The sequence below is a fragment of the Scheffersomyces coipomensis genome (assembly GCF_036884675.1).
Source record: "Scheffersomyces coipomensis strain NRRL Y-17651 chromosome Unknown DFJ63scaffold_5, whole genome shotgun sequence".
NCBI classification, from domain to species: Eukaryota; Fungi; Ascomycota; class Pichiomycetes; order Serinales; family Debaryomycetaceae; genus Scheffersomyces; species Scheffersomyces coipomensis.
This window is the reverse complement of record NW_027042896.1, coordinates 1,379,486-1,399,221: the sequence shown is the minus strand read 5'-3', so window position 1 is coordinate 1,399,221 and position 19,736 is coordinate 1,379,486. Positions and strand designations below refer to the sequence as shown.

The 19,736-nt window shown below is 31.9% G+C and overlaps 8 protein-coding genes across 8 annotated transcripts; 5 read left to right on the top strand and 3 right to left on the bottom strand. All coding sequences in view use genetic code 12, as the record gives it.

The window, feature by feature from the left end:
• Positions 1 to 217: 217 nt before the first annotated feature.
• Positions 218 to 1,408, top strand: PDA1 (pyruvate dehydrogenase (acetyl-transferring) subunit E1 alpha; the record flags this gene model as incomplete). The annotated part of the gene is made up of 1 exon (XM_064905117.1): positions 218 to 1,408. The coding sequence occupies one exon, from the start codon at positions 218 to 220 to the stop codon at positions 1,406 to 1,408; it is 1,191 nt and encodes a 396-aa protein (XP_064761286.1).
• Positions 1,409 to 1,669: 261 nt separating this feature from the next.
• Positions 1,670 to 7,846, top strand: DFJ63DRAFT_288319 (ATP-dependent RNA helicase; the record flags this gene model as incomplete). Its single annotated transcript, XM_064905134.1, has 1 exon — positions 1,670 to 7,846. One exon carries the CDS (start codon positions 1,670 to 1,672, stop codon positions 7,844 to 7,846), a length of 6,177 nt encoding a protein of 2,058 aa, XP_064761285.1.
• Positions 7,847 to 7,936: 90 nt separating this feature from the next.
• Positions 7,937 to 9,203, top strand: TRP4 (anthranilate phosphoribosyltransferase). Its single transcript, XM_064903983.1, has one exon. It carries the CDS (start codon positions 8,027 to 8,029, stop codon positions 9,122 to 9,124), a length of 1,098 nt encoding a protein of 365 aa, XP_064761284.1. The 5' UTR covers positions 7,937 to 8,026; the 3' UTR covers positions 9,125 to 9,203.
• A 1-nt stretch (position 9,204) lies between these two features.
• Positions 9,205 to 12,795, top strand: DFJ63DRAFT_206462 (uncharacterized protein). The gene has a single exon (XM_064903989.1). The coding sequence runs from the start codon at positions 9,339 to 9,341 to the stop codon at positions 12,336 to 12,338; it is 3,000 nt and encodes a 999-aa protein (XP_064761283.1). The 5' UTR covers positions 9,205 to 9,338; the 3' UTR covers positions 12,339 to 12,795.
• On the bottom strand, positions 12,422 to 13,134 carry CTA6 (Cta6p; the record flags this gene model as incomplete). The annotated part of the gene is made up of 1 exon (XM_064908690.1): positions 12,422 to 13,134. The coding sequence occupies exon 1, from the start codon at positions 13,127 to 13,129 to the stop codon at positions 12,422 to 12,424; it is 708 nt and encodes a 235-aa protein (XP_064761282.1). The 5' UTR covers positions 13,130 to 13,134.
• Positions 12,796 to 17,937, bottom strand: DFJ63DRAFT_206558 (DNA-directed RNA polymerase III core subunit). The gene has a single exon (XM_064903990.1). The coding sequence runs from the start codon at positions 17,633 to 17,635 to the stop codon at positions 13,253 to 13,255; it is 4,383 nt and encodes a 1,460-aa protein (XP_064761281.1). The 5' UTR covers positions 17,636 to 17,937; the 3' UTR covers positions 12,796 to 13,252.
• Positions 17,907 to 18,146, top strand: DFJ63DRAFT_336682 (proteasome regulatory particle lid subunit; the record flags this gene model as incomplete). Its single annotated transcript, XM_064908420.1, has 2 exons — positions 17,907 to 17,913; positions 17,938 to 18,146. 2 exons carry the CDS (start codon positions 17,907 to 17,909, stop codon positions 18,144 to 18,146), a joined length of 216 nt encoding a protein of 71 aa, XP_064761280.1.
• Positions 17,938 to 19,736, bottom strand: RPT5 (proteasome regulatory particle base subunit). Its single transcript, XM_064903986.1, has one exon. The coding sequence runs from the start codon at positions 19,528 to 19,530 to the stop codon at positions 18,241 to 18,243; it is 1,290 nt and encodes a 429-aa protein (XP_064761279.1). The 5' UTR covers positions 19,531 to 19,736; the 3' UTR covers positions 17,938 to 18,240.

Below are 19,736 nucleotides of genomic sequence, written 5' to 3'. Positions count from 1 at the left end.
ATTAATCGATGAGAAAAAAAAAAAGATTTGTTCCCGTCTCTCTCTGTGTTTGGATTGGGTTGGGTTGGCTGGGCTTCAGATTTTGTTTGGCTCTGGAAGGAAAGGGATTTTGAATTCATAATTTATTTACTATTCATTTATCTTGATCAATTCTACTTCCACTTTGTTCTGTAAGATCATCTATCATCCAATCATCATCACCCCCATCCCATCAATCATGATTAGATCAGTTCGTCCATTGGCAAATGCTTCCACCAGAATTGCTAAAAGAAGTTTAGCTACTGCTAATTCTGATTTAATTGCCATTGAATTACCTCCAAGTTCATTCGAAGGGTATAATTTAGAAGTTCCTGAATTAAATTTCGAAACTGAAAAGGAAACTTTATTAAAAATGTATAAAGATATGATTATTATTAGAAGAATGGAAATGGCTGCTGATGCGTTATATAAAGCTAAGAAAATTAGAGGTTTTTGTCATTTATCAGTTGGTCAAGAAGCTATTGCAGTTGGGATTGAAAATGCCATTACTGCTGAAGATACCGTCATTACTTCTTATAGATGTCATGGTTTTGCCTTTATGAGAGGTGCTTCTGTTAAAGAAGTTTTAGGAGAATTAATGGGTAAAAGATCAGGAGTTTCTTATGGTAAAGGTGGTTCCATGCATATGTTTGCTCCTGGTTTCTATGGTGGTAATGGTATTGTGGGAGCTCAAGTTCCTTTAGGAGCTGGTTTAGCTTTCTCTCATAAATATAGAGGTCAAAAAGCTGCTGCCTTCACTTTATATGGTGATGGTGCTTCAAATCAAGGTCAAGTATTTGAATCTTATAATATGGCTAAATTATGGAATTTACCATGTATTTTTGCTTGTGAAAATAATAAATATGGTATGGGTACTGCCGCTTCAAGATCTTCTGCTCTTGTTGAATATCATAAAAGAGGTCAATATATTCCAGGTTTAAAAGTTAATGGTATGGATGTTTTAGCTACTTATCAAGCTTCTAAATTTGCTAAAGATTGGGCTGCTCAAGGTAATGGTCCATTAGTATTAGAATATGAAACTTATAGATATGGTGGTCATTCTATGTCTGATCCAGGTACTACTTATAGAACCAGAGAAGAAGTTCAACATATGAGATCAAGAAATGATCCAATTGCTGGTTTAAAAGCAACTTTATTAGATAAAGGAATTGCTACTGAAGATGAAATTAAAGCTTATGATAAAGCTGCTAGAAAATATGTTGATGAACAAGTTGCTGCTGCTGAAGCTGATTCTCCACCAGAAGCTAAGATGGATATCTTATTTGAAGATGTTTATGTTCCAGGTTCTGAAATTCCTGTTTTAAGAGGTAGAATTTCTGATGATTCTTGGGATTTTAAAAATAAGACTTTCTTAAACAAAGTCTATTAATTTTAGTTCCCAAATAATTGTATAAATAGGAAACAACTTCAGTAAATAATTAATTAATCTAAAAATTAAAAAAACATTTATAATTAAATATAGAGCATGGCTAGTCCAACCCAAAATAAACATTGATATTGTAAGTCTTACTAGTTATAATTTTTTTAGTTGGCGCGCGCTCTAACATGGAGATGAGAGTGAAATATCAGAACCTATTTCAAAATATACCATAAACTTCAATCAATTCATCCATAAATTTATACATTAGCCATGTCAAACGGTACACCAAGGAATGGTGATCTGCAGTCTACTAATGGCAATCAATACAGTTACAATGAGATGTCGAATAAAATCATACGAGGATCAAGAAGATATAATGATGATAATGTAAATTCAAATCCTACTTCTATAGCAGGTCATATATCAATTAAAGATATGGGAAGTGCCAATGTGATGGTGCTGACCACCAGTAATACTGATACGGTGGATCATGTCGAGACATCCAACTCGAATGAAAGTGATGATTATAAAGTTGTTACTGAAAATAATAGTCACTTTTTCAATATGATACTATCAACTATAAGACCATTCATAGAAGATGCAAGTCATGAGATTATCATATCAGCTGCAGAATCAGTGTTGGAGATTCTTAAGGAAGAAGATTCAAATGTGACGACTAAGAAAGCATCAATTTCTGATCTTCTTGGGGAGACTATTGATGATATTTCAATGAAAGATTTAATCAATTTCGCCGGCAAAATCATAGATAATGAAGATGAAGGTCAAAATATAGAAGATAATGGAGAGACTAACGATGTGATAGCGGTGGAACTTGACGATAATGATGATGCTGAAGAATTATTAGCAGGAGAAGTACAGTCTGAAGAAGAAGAAGAAGAAAATGTCGAGGAAGATGGTGATGATCTTAAATCAAAGGATATAATCTTATCTGGTAAAATTGATAATGTCAAGTTACCTCAAATTTATGAAATCACTGTTTCATATATACAGAAAGAGATTTCCAAAGCTTTACCCGATCTTAAAAAGGATGATATTGAAAAATTATGGGATCAATCATTTGAAATCTTACAACAAGAAGATATTGATATCAAACAATTGGAAACATCCTTATTGGAAATCTTTAATCTTGAAAATAATTCATTCATAAATTTATGTATTCAAGATAGATGGAAGATTGTCTATGGTATAAAACTTCAACAGAATAATAATAGATCAGAAATCATTGAAGAGATGAAACAGTTAAAATTAGATTATTTAATTAAAGAACTTGATGATAATAGAGGAACCAAAAGAAAAATATCCGACATAGAAGCAGAAACTACAAGAATACCAAAATTAATCGATATTGAAGCTTCAACTTTTGTTCAAACTGCTCCCTTAATGACAACTACTAAAATCAAATTACCGCAAGGTTCATTCCAACAAAGTAAAAAGCTATATGATATAATCACTGTTCCTGCCCCATCCCCACCACCAGAATCAAATGGTGATAATGAATTAATCCCCATTTCAACCCTTCCAGGATGGGCAAGAGCTGTATTTCCCTCATCAGAAGCCACTAATTTAAATCGAGTTCAATCTCAAGTATTTCCTCGAGTATTCAATACTGATAATAATATCTTGTTATGTGCTCCAACTGGGGCAGGTAAAACCAATGTGGCTATGTTGTCGATATTACGTGCCATATCTAATCATAGAAATCCAGACACTGGTAAACTTAATTTAAAGGATTTTAAACTTGTATATATAGCACCTTTAAAAGCTTTAGTTCAAGAACAAATGAGAGAATTTCTGAGAAGATTGACTCCAGCATTTGGGATTGTTGTCAATGAATTGACGGGTGATTCTAGTTTATCCAAGAAACAATTGGAAGAAACTCAAGTTATAGTCACTACTCCTGAAAAATGGGATGTGGTTACTAGAAAAGCATCTCAGAATGCTATTGTCAAGAAAACAAAATTAATAATAATTGATGAAATTCATTTGTTACATGATGATAGAGGTCCAGTATTGGAAAGTATTGTCAGTAGAACTATAAGAAATGTCGATGCCAATACTCGTTTAATTGGTCTTTCGGCTACATTACCGAATTATCAAGATGTGGCCCAATTCTTACATGTTGATAAATCAAATGATTTATTTTATTTCGATGCATCTTATAGACCATGTCCTTTAGAACAAAAGTTTATTGGAATTAAAGAAAGAAAAGCTATTAAAAGGTTAAGTGCCATGAATGAAGCATGTAAAGAGAAGATTGAAGAATGTCTTAAAAACAATCATCAAGCTATTATTTTCGTTCATTCTAGAAAGGAAACTTTTAAAACGGCAAAATGGTTACAAGAACAACTTGGAGGTATTAATAAAAATGAAGGTTCAATAGAGATATTACAACAAGAAGCAAATGAATTCAAAGATAAACAACTTAAAGAAATTATCCCTGGAGGATTTGGAATTCATCATGCGGGTCTTTTAAAGAATGAAAGAAGTGTGGTGGAAGATCTTTTCGCTCAAAGTCATTTGAAAGTTCTTGTTTCAACCGCTACGTTGGCTTGGGGGGTTAATCTACCAGCTCATACCGTTATTATAAAAGGTACCGAAACTTACTCACCTGAAAAGGGATCTTGGGTACAACTTTCTCCGCAAGATATTTTACAAATGTTAGGAAGAGCTGGAAGACCAAGATATGATAAATCCGGTGAAGGGGTTATAATCACTACTCAAGATGAAATTCAATATTATTTGGCAGTTTTAAATCAACAATTACCAATTGAATCACAATTAATGACAAGGCTAGCTGATTCTGTTAATGCTGAAATTGTATTAGGTACTATTGAAAATAGAGAAGATGTCGTTCAATGGTTGGGATATACTTACTTGTATATCCGTATGTTAAGATCACCTGCATTATATCATGTTGGAGTTGATATTGAAGATGATAAATCATTATACTGGAAAAGACACGATTTAGCTCATTCTGCCTTGACTATATTACAACAAAATAAACTTGTACAATATGATGCTGAATCAGGTAATTTGGTTGGAACTGAACTTGGAAGGATTGCTTCTCATTTTTATATTAATTATAGGACAATTAATATGTATAATACTCAGTTGAAACCTTGGCTCTCGGAGATCGAATTAATTAAGATATTTTCCAAGTCGGGTGAATTTGAATATGTGGCTACTAGACAAGAAGAAAGGTTAGAAATTGCTAAATTAATGGAAAAGAGTCCAATTCCAGTTAAAGAAAAACCTAATGAAACATCAGCCAAAATCAATTTATTATTACAAGCCTATATTTCAAGACTTACATTAGAAGGTTATGCTTTAATGTCTGATATGGTTTATATTACTCAATCAGCTGGACGTCTTTTAAGAGCAATGCATGAAATATCATTACAAAAGAATTGGTCATCATTAGCTAAGATAACTTTGAACTTATGTAAAATGGTTGAAAAAAGGATGTGGTTAACTAATTCTCCTTTCAGACAATTTGGAGATTTGGCACCAAAAGAAATAATCAGAGCTACTGAAAGTTCACATTTCCCATGGATGCATTATTTTAATTTAAGTTCTGCTGAATTAGCTGAAGCTTTGAACTTGAAAAGTAATGCAGGAAGAGCCTATGAATTATTAAAACAATTCCCCAAACTTGATCTCAGCTATTACATTCAAACAATCACATCTAGTTTGATTCGTGTTCAAGTGCAGATTGTTGCTGATTGGATTTGGCCCCAGCAGAAGAATGTTGAATCATTCTTAGTGGTTGTTGAAGATTGTAATGGTGATAAAGTATTATTCAGTGATAGATTTGTGGTTCTGAAACGAGATGTGGAAAACACTTACTTGTTGGAATTCACTCTTCCGATTTTATCTCCAGAACAGCCAGTATATTTCCTTAACTTCATCAGTGAATCATGGTTACATAGTGAATGGAAGACACCTTTAAATTTATCAGACTTACAACTTCCAAAACCATTTGCTGCACCAAGACGTTTATTGGATCCCCCAAATATAGTTTCTAAATCTACCTTTAATGACTCTGAAATTGAAGATTTATTTGATTTTAAATTTTTTAACAAATTCCAATCTGAATTGTTTCCTCACTTGTACAATTCAATTGAAAATATATTTATTGGTATTGCTAAAGGAGGTGGTAAGACAGTATGTGCTGAGTTAGCTTTAATTAATCATTGGAAGATGGGTAATACATCAAGGGCTGTATATCTTGATCCTAATCAAAAGAAACTTGATCAATTGTATAAAGTTTGGTCAAAGAAGTTTTCCACGTTAGAAGAAAAGGAAGTTGGGATTTTCAATGGAACCTTGGTAAATGATCTTCTGGTCATTGGTTCGTGCAATGTCATATTGGCTACACCTGAACAATTCAACTTTGTATCCAAGAGATGGAAACAGAGAAGAGCCGTTCAAGATATTGGTCTTTTAATTTGTGATGATGTTCATGAGGTTGGAAATGGTTTGAAAGGTGCGGTATATGAATCAGTCATTGCTAGAATGAGATTTGTCAGTGCTCAACTTGAAAAGGAATTAAGAATAGTAGCACTTTCCACTCCAATGGCTAATAGTCGAGATTTTGGAGAATGGATTGGATGCTCTAAGTCTAACATTTTTAACTTTTCTCCTCAAGAGAGGTTTTATCAAATTAAAGAGATTAGAATACAAGAATTACCTGATGAAAGTCTTACGTTTCCAATACTTAAATCTATTCTGAAAGAAAAGTCCTTAGTGTTTTGTTCTAGTAGACTGGCATGTTTAGAAGTTGCTTCTGAAGTTATCAATCAAGGCACACTTTCAGAACCAACCGAAGATCTTGAATCTTACCTTGGTAGAATTCATGATGAAGTACTTAAGAACTTGATTTCTCATGGGATTGGTATTTTTTATCCAGATATGCATTATGTTGATGAAGTCATTGTGAGAAGATTATTTGAACATGATGTTATCTCCATTTTATTTGCAACTAAAGATACTTCTCATTTTGCTCCTGCCAGTAGTTCTGTTGTCATATTAGGAACTCAAGAGTATGATGGAAAAGATCATAGATTCATTGATTACTCAGTTAACCATATCTTAGAAATGGTTGGATGCTGTAAGGACAATTTAAGAGATAATGGAAAAGTTTCGATATTCACTAACAATAAGTCGAAAATTGACTTTTATAGTAAGTTCTTGAATGAATGTCTTCCAGTTGAGAGTTATTTAAATGTATCACTTCATGAGTTCTTTGTTGATGAAATCGCTTCGGGAACTATAACCAACAAACAAGAATGTATTGATTGGTTTACCTTCACTTATTTCTACAGAAGACTACAATTAAATCCTAGTTTCTATGATGTTAACGATACAACCCATCTTGGTATTTCCGAACATCTTTCAGAATTGGTAGAGACTACATTAAGTAATCTTGAAAAGATTGAAATGATAGAGGATGATGAAGAAAGTGGAGATATTTCTCCATTGAATGGTTCTATGATTGCATCTCATTATGGTATTAGACTTAACAGTATGAAATTATTGAAACAATTGGATAATAGGGCCAAATTGAAATTAATTTTGGAAACTTTAACTTTAAGTGAAGAATTTGATGTTATAAATGTAAGACAGAATGAAGAAGGTTTATTGAAAAAGATATACAGTAGAGTTCCATATAAGGCAACTGAAGAGAATTTTTCATCCCCTTATTTCAAAGCTTTCATTCTTCTTCAAGCTCATTTCTCGAGAATACCTTTGTCTTTGGAGTTAGAGTCTGATAAAAAGAAGGTATTGCAAATTGTTTTGAATTTGGTTTATGGTTGTATTGATACATTATCAAGTGAAGGTTATTTGAATGCACTTAGTGCCATGACCATTTCACAAATGGTAATTCAAAGTGTTTGGAATAGAGATAGTCCATTGAAACAAATTCCTCAATTTAATGATGCTATTTTAGCGAGATGTAAAGAGCACGAAGTTGAAACAGTATATGATATTATGTCCTTAGAGGATGAGGAAAGAGATGAAATTTTCCAATTGAATGAAAGTCAACTTAATCAAGTTGCAGAATTTGTTAATAAGTATCCTAACATCGATATTTCTTACGAGTTAGATGTGGCTGAAACCATAGTTGCAAATGAACCAAAAGATATTATAATAAAATTAGAAAGAGATGAAGAAATGGATGATTTGACTGTTGTGGCTCATAATTATCCTTCTGAAGTCAGAGAAGGTTGGTGGATTGTCATTGGAGATATTCAAACTAAACAATTATACTCCATTAAGAAGACCACCATTAAGAATGAATCACAGGAAATTAAACTTTCATTTACAATCCCCAACCCAGGTCATCATAATTTGTCCATCTGGTGTATGTGTGATTCATACGTAGACGCTGATAAAGAAATCTCATTTGAAATTGATGTAGTTTAGTTATACATTTATAGATTCATAATTATAGAGTTCTCATTTTGTAAACATCTGAAATTGGTAGCGTTCCACGAAAGTCGATCTGTACACAAAAAGAACATTGAATTGAAAAATTGACCTTTAATTTGAGTCACAACAACGCAACCAACTATAGTCAAATCAATATCAATCCATAACAATACCATGTCATCTAAGAATATTCTTACTCCGTATATAAAGTCGTTGCTTTTACAACCGCCTAATTTAACTCCTAGCGATTTGGCTACTGTTTTAAGATGCATTTTCAGAGGACTTGCATCCGATATACAAATATCGTCCTTTTTAACAGCATTAAGATTCACTGGTCTTGATGAACATCCTGATTATATAGTGGCAGCAGTGAATACTGTGTTGGAGTTTTCTAGTGTGATACCTGCTGAATCCGTCGATGAAGAAGGATATGTTGATATTGTTGGTACTGGTGGTGATGGACAAAATACATTTAATGTTTCAACCTCAGCAGCCATTGTCGCAGCTGGGATTGGATTACCAGTATGTAAACATGGAGGTAAGGCATCAACCTCTACTTCAGGATCAGGTGATTTACTTAAAGCTTTAGGAGTTGATTTAATGAATGTTAATGCTGAAACTACTCCTGAAATTGTTAAGAGAACCAATTTTTGCTTTTTATTTGCACCAGCATTTCATCCCGGTATGGGGAAAGTAGCAAATGTTAGATCTCAATTAGGTATAAAATCAATTTTCAATATACTTGGTCCCTTAATTAATCCAATTCCTATTCGTTCCAGAATTTTAGGGGTTAATAGTGAAGCTTTAGGGGAAGCTTATGCTACTACTGCAGCTTTATTGGCCAAACAATCCCATGTACATAAAAGAACGATGGTTGTGTTTGGTACTTGTGTATTGGATGAAATTTCCCCTATTGGAACTACTAAATATTGGATGGTTGAAGAAGATGGTTCAATAAATAGAGGTATACTTAGTCCAAATTATTTTGGATTACCAGAACATAGTTTAGAAGAAGTTAAATCAGGTACACCAGAAGAAAATGCTGAAATCCTTCTTCATATACTTCGTCAAGATGATGAAGTATTTAAAATCCATGAAGAGCATAATCATCCATTAGTGGATTATATCTTAATGAACACAGCTGCCTTAGCTGTAGTTGCAGGAATTGCTGATTCCTGGGTCCATGGAGTTAAACTTGCAAAGGCATCAATCATAACCGGAACTGCTTTAATTGCTCTTGAAAGCTTTAAAGCAGTAGTTTCAGATCTTTAGATGTATATATATAAATACCCTGTATAATATAGCTTAAAATTAATAGAAAATAAAAAAAATAATCACGTGATTGGATTATCCTGTATACAGCTAGGTAGCGCGTCTTGTGGATTTGTTTACATTTTGAAATGTTTACAATATCAAAACAACTAGCGGTATCCTTGTATCAATTGATATAATACAGCAGATAGAAAAGGTATAACAAGGCCAGACCATGTTTTCCAGGAGTAGACTAGTGGGGACTCCTCAAAGGAACAGAACCAATGTGGCCACTAATGATTTCACTCCGATTGGTGTCAAGTCAAGTCATTATGAACCTGTTACTGATACTTTTACCAATACAAGATCTACTGGAAGATCATTATTTCAACCCATAGCAGATATACCGAAAGAACATGAATCATTCGCTGATACTACGTTTGAGTATACTACTGATTCAATTCATTCTATAGATCAACCTACCATACAATCGTATCATCCCCAAGCTAGATCTGACAAAGATCATAATAATAATAATAATAACTTTTCTAAAAATCTTATCAATAATGGGGCTGCTTCAGTTAAAGAACAAGATGATAGAATCCGTGAATTGAATTCTGAAAATTACATTCTTCGATTAAAGGTTATCGATCTTCAAAAGTTTCTTCGTGGTACTCCTGAAGAACAAAGACAAGTTCTTTCAGAAAACTTTAGATTAAGAGAAGAATTAACAGCTGCAATCAGTCACATAGAGAAATTAAAGTTACTTCAAGGTGGTCAATCAACTAATGATGAATATTTGCATGAAAAGGTTACTAGTTATGAACATCAGCTTCAAGAAAAGGATAATCATATAGATGGGTTGGAAAAAGAACTTAGAGAATCTAGACATTTATTAAACTTAGCCAATAACACATCCCATACTAATCAAGATGATTTGATTCAAAAATTACATATCCTGCAACAAGAAAATCATAATATATCCTTACAATTAAATGATTTGAAATCAACCAATAATTCACTTGCCCTGGAAAATGAAAATCTTCATAGTAAAATTCAAGAATTAATCCATCTGAATAAGGAAATCTCAAATGGCTCTGAAAGTTCTATATCATCATTAAGAGATCAAATCAAAGCTTTAGAGGCAACATGTGAGAACCTTTCAGAATCAAGACTGTCATTGAAGAAAGAAGTAGATAACTGGAAACGTCAGTATGAATCTCTTCAATCCACCATAAATAATTCACATACAGAATTTGATCATGAACGAGATTCATTATTATCAGAATTAAACAAATTAAGATCACAAGTTGAATTCAATAATAAAGAATTACAAGATTCATCTAAATCATATCATATTTTAACAGAAGAAATTGAATCTAAAGATAGAGCATTAGCAATAAAATCCCAAGAATTAGATTCATTAAAAGCTAGTAATGAAAGATTAAATGATGAATTAACTTCCATACAAAGAGAAAAGTTGAATAATGATGATGCTCAATTTTCAATAAAATCTCAATTAAGAACTTATGAAATGCAAATTGAATCATTAAAAAGTCAACTTAAACATGGTGGAATAGCAGATAATCAATTACATCAAAGTCAACAACAAGTCATTGAACTTCAAGAAAGAGTCAACTATTATGAACATGAATATGAAAATTTGAAAACAAAATATGAATCGTCTTCTTCTAAGACTTCAAGATTAGAATTAGAATTAGATGATTTGAAAATAGAGTTGGCTCGTCTTAAGAGTGAAAAATCAAATCTTGACCATAAGATTGAAACAGTAACAGGAAACCATCTTTCATCTAAAGAACTTATGTCACGTTTAACTCATGATAAACAGAAGTTGGAAGATATCAATGATAAATTAACTGAAGATTTAAAATCCAAAACTAGAGAATTAGAATTTTTGAAATTACGCTCAAATAATGAAAATAGAGATCTTGATACTAAATTTGATAATTTAATTTCTGAAAATACAGAATTAAAGACAGTTATTGACAATTATTCCAAGAAATTAAGAGATTTGGATTTACAATTCAGAGATATTGAAATTGAATTAGATACTAAAACAAAGAATTCTGAAATATTAAAATATCAAATTGAAAAACTTCAAAATACTTTACGTGAAAAAGAAGAAATGTATAAGGAAGAATTATTTATCACCAATAATAGGGTTAAAAACTTTTCAAGTAACAATAATAATAGTACCAATAATAATCAAGAATTAACTGATTATTTGAAATTAAAATCAAATCAAGATGCATCAAGAATTCTTAAGTTGGAACAAGATATTGAAAGTTTAAGAAAAGATTATCAAATTGAAATCACAAGATATAAAGATAAGATATCATCTTTGGAAAGTCAAATTGATTTACAAAAAGAATTAATTAGGAATAGTCAAGAAAGTAAGAGTAATGATCCATCTCCAGTACAAGCTTTATTAGAATTACAATTGAAAGAAGCATCCAAATCATCTCAAGGCCTTACACAAGAATTAAATGAAGCAGTTTCTCGTTATACCGCCGCTGAAATTAATCTTAAAAGGTTAGAAAAGGATAATGCTGAATTATTAAACCTGATGATATCAGAAGAATCCAAAAATAAATCAATTAAAAATGAAAGTATTTCACAACAGATTAAAGTTAATGAATTGAAGGAAGAATTATTAACTGCTAAGAGTCATTGTAAGAAGTTAGCAAATAAGGTTGAAGAGCTTATGCAAGAGAATATTTTAAGTGAGAAACTATCATCAAAATTAAAGATCCAATCTGATAATGATTTAAATAAATCAAATCAATATTTACAAAGGAAAGTTCAAGTTTTAAATAAGAAATTACAATCTTCACTGAATTTGGATAATAGTGATAAGACCATTCTCTTAGAGAATGAATTGACTTATTATAAAGCCAAATTATATGATATGAATTTAAGAGCTAATGATCTTCAAATCATGTACTTATTTGCCATTAACTCAATTAAAAATTCAGATAAATCACTTCGAAATGAATTATACAATTTAACTAGAGTTGGAATTTATCCTGATTATTCATCAATGAGAATTGCAAAGTTAAAACAAGGTAAACGTTTAACATTCAAACAATTAGCTCTTTTTGTATTAGCTGGTATTAGAATAAAACGAAGATGTGAAAAATCTCAAAAACGAAAATTAAAATTAGAAGAATTAAAGGATGAAATAGACTATAATAAGATTAAGCTACTTCAATAGAAAGAAATATAATTAACCCATCCATTCATTCATTTATTTATTTATTTATGTATTATACATATATGTATCAGTAATATATATCATTATCTCATTATGCGTGTAATTGGAGTTTGGAAAATACGATCGTTGGAAGCTTGACGAGTTCTACCAACACGAGGAGTTTGTATTATTCCTTGATGATTTGACGTACCTATCGAGGAGCTTCTTAAAGGTTGGAAAGATGTATTATTAGCACTAGCGCCACCATTATTATTATTATTATTTGAAAGTTGAGCTTCTGATGCCGTTGAATTTATAAAAAAATCGCCATGATGAACACTAAATGTACTATCATTAACCAATTCCGAATTTAATAAAACATCATTGTTATCACTTATTTGAAACCCATTCGATAAATATTCCGCCACTGTCATTTGATTTGTTCCACCATCTGCTTCAGTAGTACGTAAGAATCCTAATAAACTTCGATCAACCATAGAAGGATTACTATTCAACCCTTCATTAATGAACTTATCTCTTATACCCAAATCGCTCCATGTTTTATCTTTATTGGCTGTTCTCTTCTTGTATAAATTAGCTCCCAAAGTGGCTGGTTGTAATGGTATCGATCCATCTTCTTCTTCATCATCTAATAAGGTGAATGGTAGTATTGATGATGTAGCATCTAATAATTGTTGAGTATCAATGGCATCAAAGGGAATGGAATCATCTCTCCATTTCTCCATATACAACACTCGATTGGGATTATCAAGATGGACATATGAGAATGTCGAATCCCGTACTGACGACATATAGTTTATGAAGATGATGGTTGAAGATGGGTTAGAAGGTCTACAATATTTGATTCAGATATTTATTTTTGTTTACCTTTTTAAAGTTTACACATGTATTTTATGTACAGGAAAACTAAATTATTAATATACACTTATACTACCATTACTACCACCATCACATATTTCTTCAAATAAGGATGGTTTCCTTGTCAACACCTTCTTATCATAATTAGAAGATTTGACTAATTTGAAAGCACCAGTACCGATACTCATGGTTTGACCTAAAATGATACATTCAGAAACACCTTCAATCTTATCATTCTTCATAAAGAATGCAGCATCGAATAAATGATCAGTTGTCTTTTCAAATGATGCCAATTGTAATACTGAATCTCTCATCTTACTTAAACCAAATCTGGTGATCCCTAATACTTCCCCTTTATAGGTCATAACATCACCTAAAAGTTGAATATGACGAGGATCAACACTCATACCATGATTACTCATGGTATAATCAATTTCTTTAATGATTGAACTTCTAGCAGCTTCAATACCAAGAACTTCAAACACTTCAAGAACATGATTGGTGGTGGTCTTGGTACCAACCACCCCTTCTGTACTCATAACTTCTTTCAATCCATACCCTTCAACCAATAATTCCTTTTTACTATCATCACGAATATTAATAACAGCTCTGAAAATATTTGGTAAACCCTTGATACAAATATTTGGTAAGGCTCTCTTTAATTGTTGCATTCTAAAGAATAAAGTATTGACATCATTAACTCCTTTTAATATATCAGCTTTAGATTCTCTTAATGTTACAAGCACATTAATTCTATCCTTTGAAGTAACTGAAACTTCACCCGGTAAAATCTTTAATTTTGGAGCTGTATAAATAGCTTTAGCAATATTATCAATCGTTAATTCTAATTGTAATTTTTCAATCGTTTTAAGATCAACCTTAATTGAAATATATGCTAAATCATCAGAATAAACATCTTGAACATAAAATGCCACATCTTTTAATAAGGTTTTTTCAATTCTACCTTTAACCACACGAGCAGCAATTTCATCATCATCATTAACCAATACAGAATTAATAATTGGAGTTGAAATTGTCTTGGATGCATTAATAATTTCCTTAATACGAGGAACACCTAAAGTAACATTCATAGATGCCACACCTGCAAAATGGAAAGTTTTTAATGTCATTTGAGTACCTGGTTCACCAATAGATTGAGCACCAATAGCACCCACAGCAGTTCCAGGTTCAACTTTTGCTCTTGAATATTTATATAAACATTGTTCTAAGAATTTTTCAATTGAATGGGTTGAAATCTTTAATAATTGATCAATGGCATTAACACTTGTAGCATCTTCTTCAGTTACATCATGAATCATTCCGGTATCTGTCAAATAAGCTTGTAATCCTTTATTTTCTCTTATTCTGGCTAATTGTTCTGCTTTATCAAATATAAAACTTCTAACAGATTGATAATATTCTCTTTCGGCTTCATTTTGATCAATAAATTCTATATTTTCAAACTCGTCTTCATTTTCTAATACATTTCCAACATTATCATGGCGTATTAATCTATTTTCCAATGTATTTAATATAGAATTGACCAAATCAATGATTTCATAAGGTAATAATCCTTTATCCTTAATATTGAAAGTGATATTGAATGAATGATCCCATTGACGTTTGAAATTAACTGGTTTGGCATCACCTTCCATTTCGAAAGGATCTAAACCATCTCCTCCATAAGTGAATTGAACAATACCATTAGATGAATTTCTAACCGTGGTATCATATTGAGATGATAAATCTTCTAAAGATTTCATAAGTCTTCTCGACATATAACCGGTTTCAGCAGTTTTAACCGCAGTATCAACTAACCCTTCTCTACCTGAAATAGCATGGAAAAGAAATTCAGGTGGAGTTAAACCACTATAAAATGAATTTCTAACAAACCCTTTAGATTGAGGAGTTTTGGAATTCTTAGTGAAATGAGGTAATGATCTATCTTGGAATCCATCAGGAACACGATTACCCGATATAATTTGTTGACCCACAACCGCCACCATTTGAGACACATTTAAAGTAGAACCTTTTGAACCACAAGTTGCCATAATTAAAGGAGCATTAAGTGAATCTAATTCTCTAATACAAACTTCCCCAACTTCTTCTCTAACTTTAGAAAGTAAACCCCCAATCTTGGCTTCTAAAGTTTGTTCTTCATTACAACCGGGTTGAGTTTCTAATTTTCCTTGATTATATAAACGAATTAATTCATCACAATTAGCATAAGCTTGTTCAACCATTGTTTCTTTTTTATTTTTTAAATCAACACCAGGTGTAACATCATTAATACCAATGGAAAACCCTCTATTACCCAAGTATCTAGCACATAATTTAGCCATACGATTCATGGCAACAGCAGCTTCATCAGGACCATAATCTCTTAAAATAGTATAAAATACAGAATGTTTCTTACCATCACCTAAAGTAGATTTATCCATAACTCCACTTAAAACATTTGAACCTCTAATGATAACGAAACCATCATTAGGAGACATTTCACTAGGATATTTAGGATCGATTGGAGGAATGAAAGTTTTATTTTTGGCATCAAGATTAATCACCACATTTGATTTTTTATTTGGTTTAATTAATAATGAAAATACTTGTTTACCTGTCCAAAGCATAACTGGTTTGAAAACAGTTGGAGGAGGGAGATCAAATTGAATATCAGCATCGGACATCATACTTAATAATTGGACAAATGATGCTCTATCGTAGAATGAATCTTTATGAGATATTAAATAAGACCCAGTAATAAAATCTTGAGTAGCTGCAATGATTGGTTCACCTGATTTTGGAGTTAAAAGATTATTCTTTACCCCCATAAGATTCATAGCTTCAGCTCTTGCTTCTTCCGTTTGAGGAACATGTAAATTCATTTCATCACCATCAAAATCAGCATTATAAGGAGTACAAACACATTCATTTAATCTGAAAGTTCTCCATGGTCTAATCTTGGCAAAATGAGATAAAATTGAAAGTCTATGTAAGGAAGGTTGTCTATTAAATAAAACCACATCACCATCTTCAATATGTCTTTCTACTACATCACCAATTTGAAGATTCTTAGCAGTTTTAACTCTATCACCATATCTTAAATTTCTTTTTTGAACTTCAGCTTGTTTTACGACATAATTTGCCCCAGGATGAATATCAGGACCATTAACAATCAATCGTTGTAATTTCTTTCTATTATATCTGGTACATTTCTCCGGATAAGTTAACACTTTAGCAACTCTATCAGGGACTGCCACTTCATCAATTCTTAAATTTGGATCAGGAGAAATAACGGTTCTTGCAGAGAAATCCACTCTTTTACCCGATAAATTACCTCTGAAACGACCTTGTTTACCCTTTAATCTTTGACAGAACCCTCTGATTGGTTTGGCTGATTTCGCACCTCCACCTGAACCACCAGCTCCACCAGTTGGAGGTAATAAAGCAGGATTGGCGGCATCGGAATTAATATACATCGCCACAGATAATTGTAAATAATCCCATTGTTCCATTAAATTATTAATGGAAATCCCCTTTTCTATACCAGCATTGATTAAACCTGAAGTCCAAACGATTTCAGTTAATTTCACCGTTAAATCATCTTCATTTGATTGAGCATCCATCATGACTGATGGTCTGATACAAACGGGAGGGGCAGGTAAATATCTCCAAATATACATTTCTGGTCTACCTCCTCTTGCAGGATCTATACCGAATAATTCAGTATCAGCAGGATCAATTTGTTTGAATAAATTTAACGTTTTTAAAGGATTTAAATCATCATGAACTCTTTTTATAAATTTTTCCAATTCAGGATTTCTGGAAAATACTTGATCAAATTCTTGATCCCAATATTCCTTTTCAGGAACAGTCTTTTTCCCAATCCATCTGAAAGTATCATGAACGATTTTTAAAGCAGCTGGACCAGCACCACTGGCAGCTTTTTTAACCACACCATTAATATGATTACATTTAAGACATCTTCTTTGCTTTTTACATTGTTCCAATATTTTCTTTAAGATTCTCATTCTTTTTAAATTATCAATGTTTGGTTTTCTTAATTCAATAACGAATTGACGTTTAACATGTTCATCCAATAGTATAGCTGAACAATTTTTACAAATACATTGTAATACTTGAATGATTGATTTGAAATAACCAACATGAAACACAGGTAATGCCAATCTAACATGACCGAAATGACCATGACAAGAGGCAAGACCACCATGACAAGTAGTACATTCTGAAGTATTGGCAGAAACCCCCATTCTAGGATCAAGAGCCCCATTAACTTTAGCAGCTCTACCTTTTTCTAGATCATATAAATCACGAGTAGTAACTTCAACTTCAGATTGAGCCACAATATCCTTAGAGGATAAAGCTCCGAATTCTAGACCCAGAATACATTTGGGAGCAATATCCACAACCACCTCTTTCATCAGGATTATTGACTTGTATTTGTTGATTAACTTTCGGTGAATTGATTAAATTGATGATACCCTTTTTACAGCTATAGTTACTTAAATTTACAGAGAAGAGCCTGAAAAAAAAAATATGAGCCATCCAAAAAAAATGATCACGTGATTTGATTTTTGGGTGTTTAAACTTCAGAGATAGAAAATTGAATTGAACGTATAAGAATTAGTGGCAATTGACGTTTATATATATATATAGAATACATTTATATCATTATATTAAAAGCATTCAATTATGTCAAGTGAAACACAACCACCTAAGGAAGAAGAAGAACAAAAGGTGATCAAGACCTTGGAAGAAGACGACGAATTTGAAGATTTCCCTGAAGATGATAAGTTTAATAATGAACCCAAAGTTAATACTGCTAATTTATGGGAAGAAGATTGGGATGATGATGATAATCAAGATGAATTTTCCAATAAATTAAGAGATGAATTAAAGAAATCTCAGAATAATACCACTACCATTGCTTAGAATGGTGTTATCACGTTGGTTTAGATCATTTTTCATTGTATATTATAGTTAAAGAGAGTATATTGGATTTATATATATATATATAACAATAATACTATGCATAAAAGTTTACTGATTTTGATTTTCTGGCTTGTACTTCACTAATAGCATCAACGAAATCTTCATGTTTTATAATTGATTTCCCATTTCTTAATGCAATCATACCGGCTTCAACCGTAACAGCTTTTAATTGAGCACCATTAAATTCATCAGTTGATCTTGCTAATTCTCTCCAATTTACCGAATTATTATCACAATTCAATTTACGAGCATGAATCTTTAATACTGATTCTCTTGCTTCTTCAGAAGGTAAGGGAAATTCAATTTTTCTATCCAATCTACCTGATCTTAATAAAGCAGGATCTAATGTATCAACTCTATTGGTAGCAGCCAATACTTTAACTCTATCATCGGAATCAAACCCATCTAATTGATTTAATAATTCCAACATTGTTCTTTGCACTTCTCTATCCCCACTTTTATCAGAATCAAATCTTTTAGTACCAATAGCATCTAATTCATCAATAAATATAATGGTTGGAGCTTTTTCTTTAGCTAATGCAAAGGCATCACGAACTAATTTTGCTCCATCACCAATAAACATTTGCACTAATTGAGGAGCAGCTAATTTTAAAAATGTTGCCCCTGATTGAGCAGCACAAGCTCTAGCTAATAAAGTTTTACCAGTACCGGGAGGTCCATACATTAAAGCTCCTTTTGGAGGTTTAATACCAAGAGTTTGGAATTTTTCACCTTGTTTCATAGGTAATACTACTGCTTCAATTAATTCTTCAATTTGTTTATCTAAACCTCCAATATCAGTATAATTTTCAGTTGGTTTTTCATCAACTTCCATAGCTTTAACTCTTGAATCATATTCTGACGGCAAAGTATCCAATATTAAATATGAATCTTTATTAACCCCAATTAAATCATTTGGTTTTAAAGTTGAAGGATCAACCAATCCAATCAAAGGTAAGAATATAGTTTGTCTGGTAGAAGTTTTTATAACGGCTGATTTACCTGATCTAGCAGCATCTAAATCAACATTTGCACCTTGTTCAATGGCTTCTTTTTCAACATCCAAATCTAATAATTCAACCACATTCCCTACAAGATAAGGTAATTGTTTATTATTATTGATTTTCTCTTGATTATCTTTAATTCGATCTGTCATTACATTTTTTTCATGATTTAATCTTTGATATTCTGATCTCATTACTTTTATATCATTATCTAAAAGTTTAGTTCGACTAGTGATATCTGATGTTGAAGAGTTTAAGATTTCTTGATCCACTAAATCTTCTTCTTGTTGGGCATTCTCCAATTCTTCTAATGTGGACATTATGATTTATGGGGATATATGGATATAGTAGTTGTTTAATCAATTGAACTTATATCGTTATGATCAACCAACCATTGACTTCTTTGGTTTATAGTTCGCCACTGTCTCATTCTCTCACTGTTCAAAATTTTGATCAAAAAAACGGATCACGTGATGCTTTTTTCACCCACAAATAGACAGATAACCAAAATTGGAGAAATCAATCA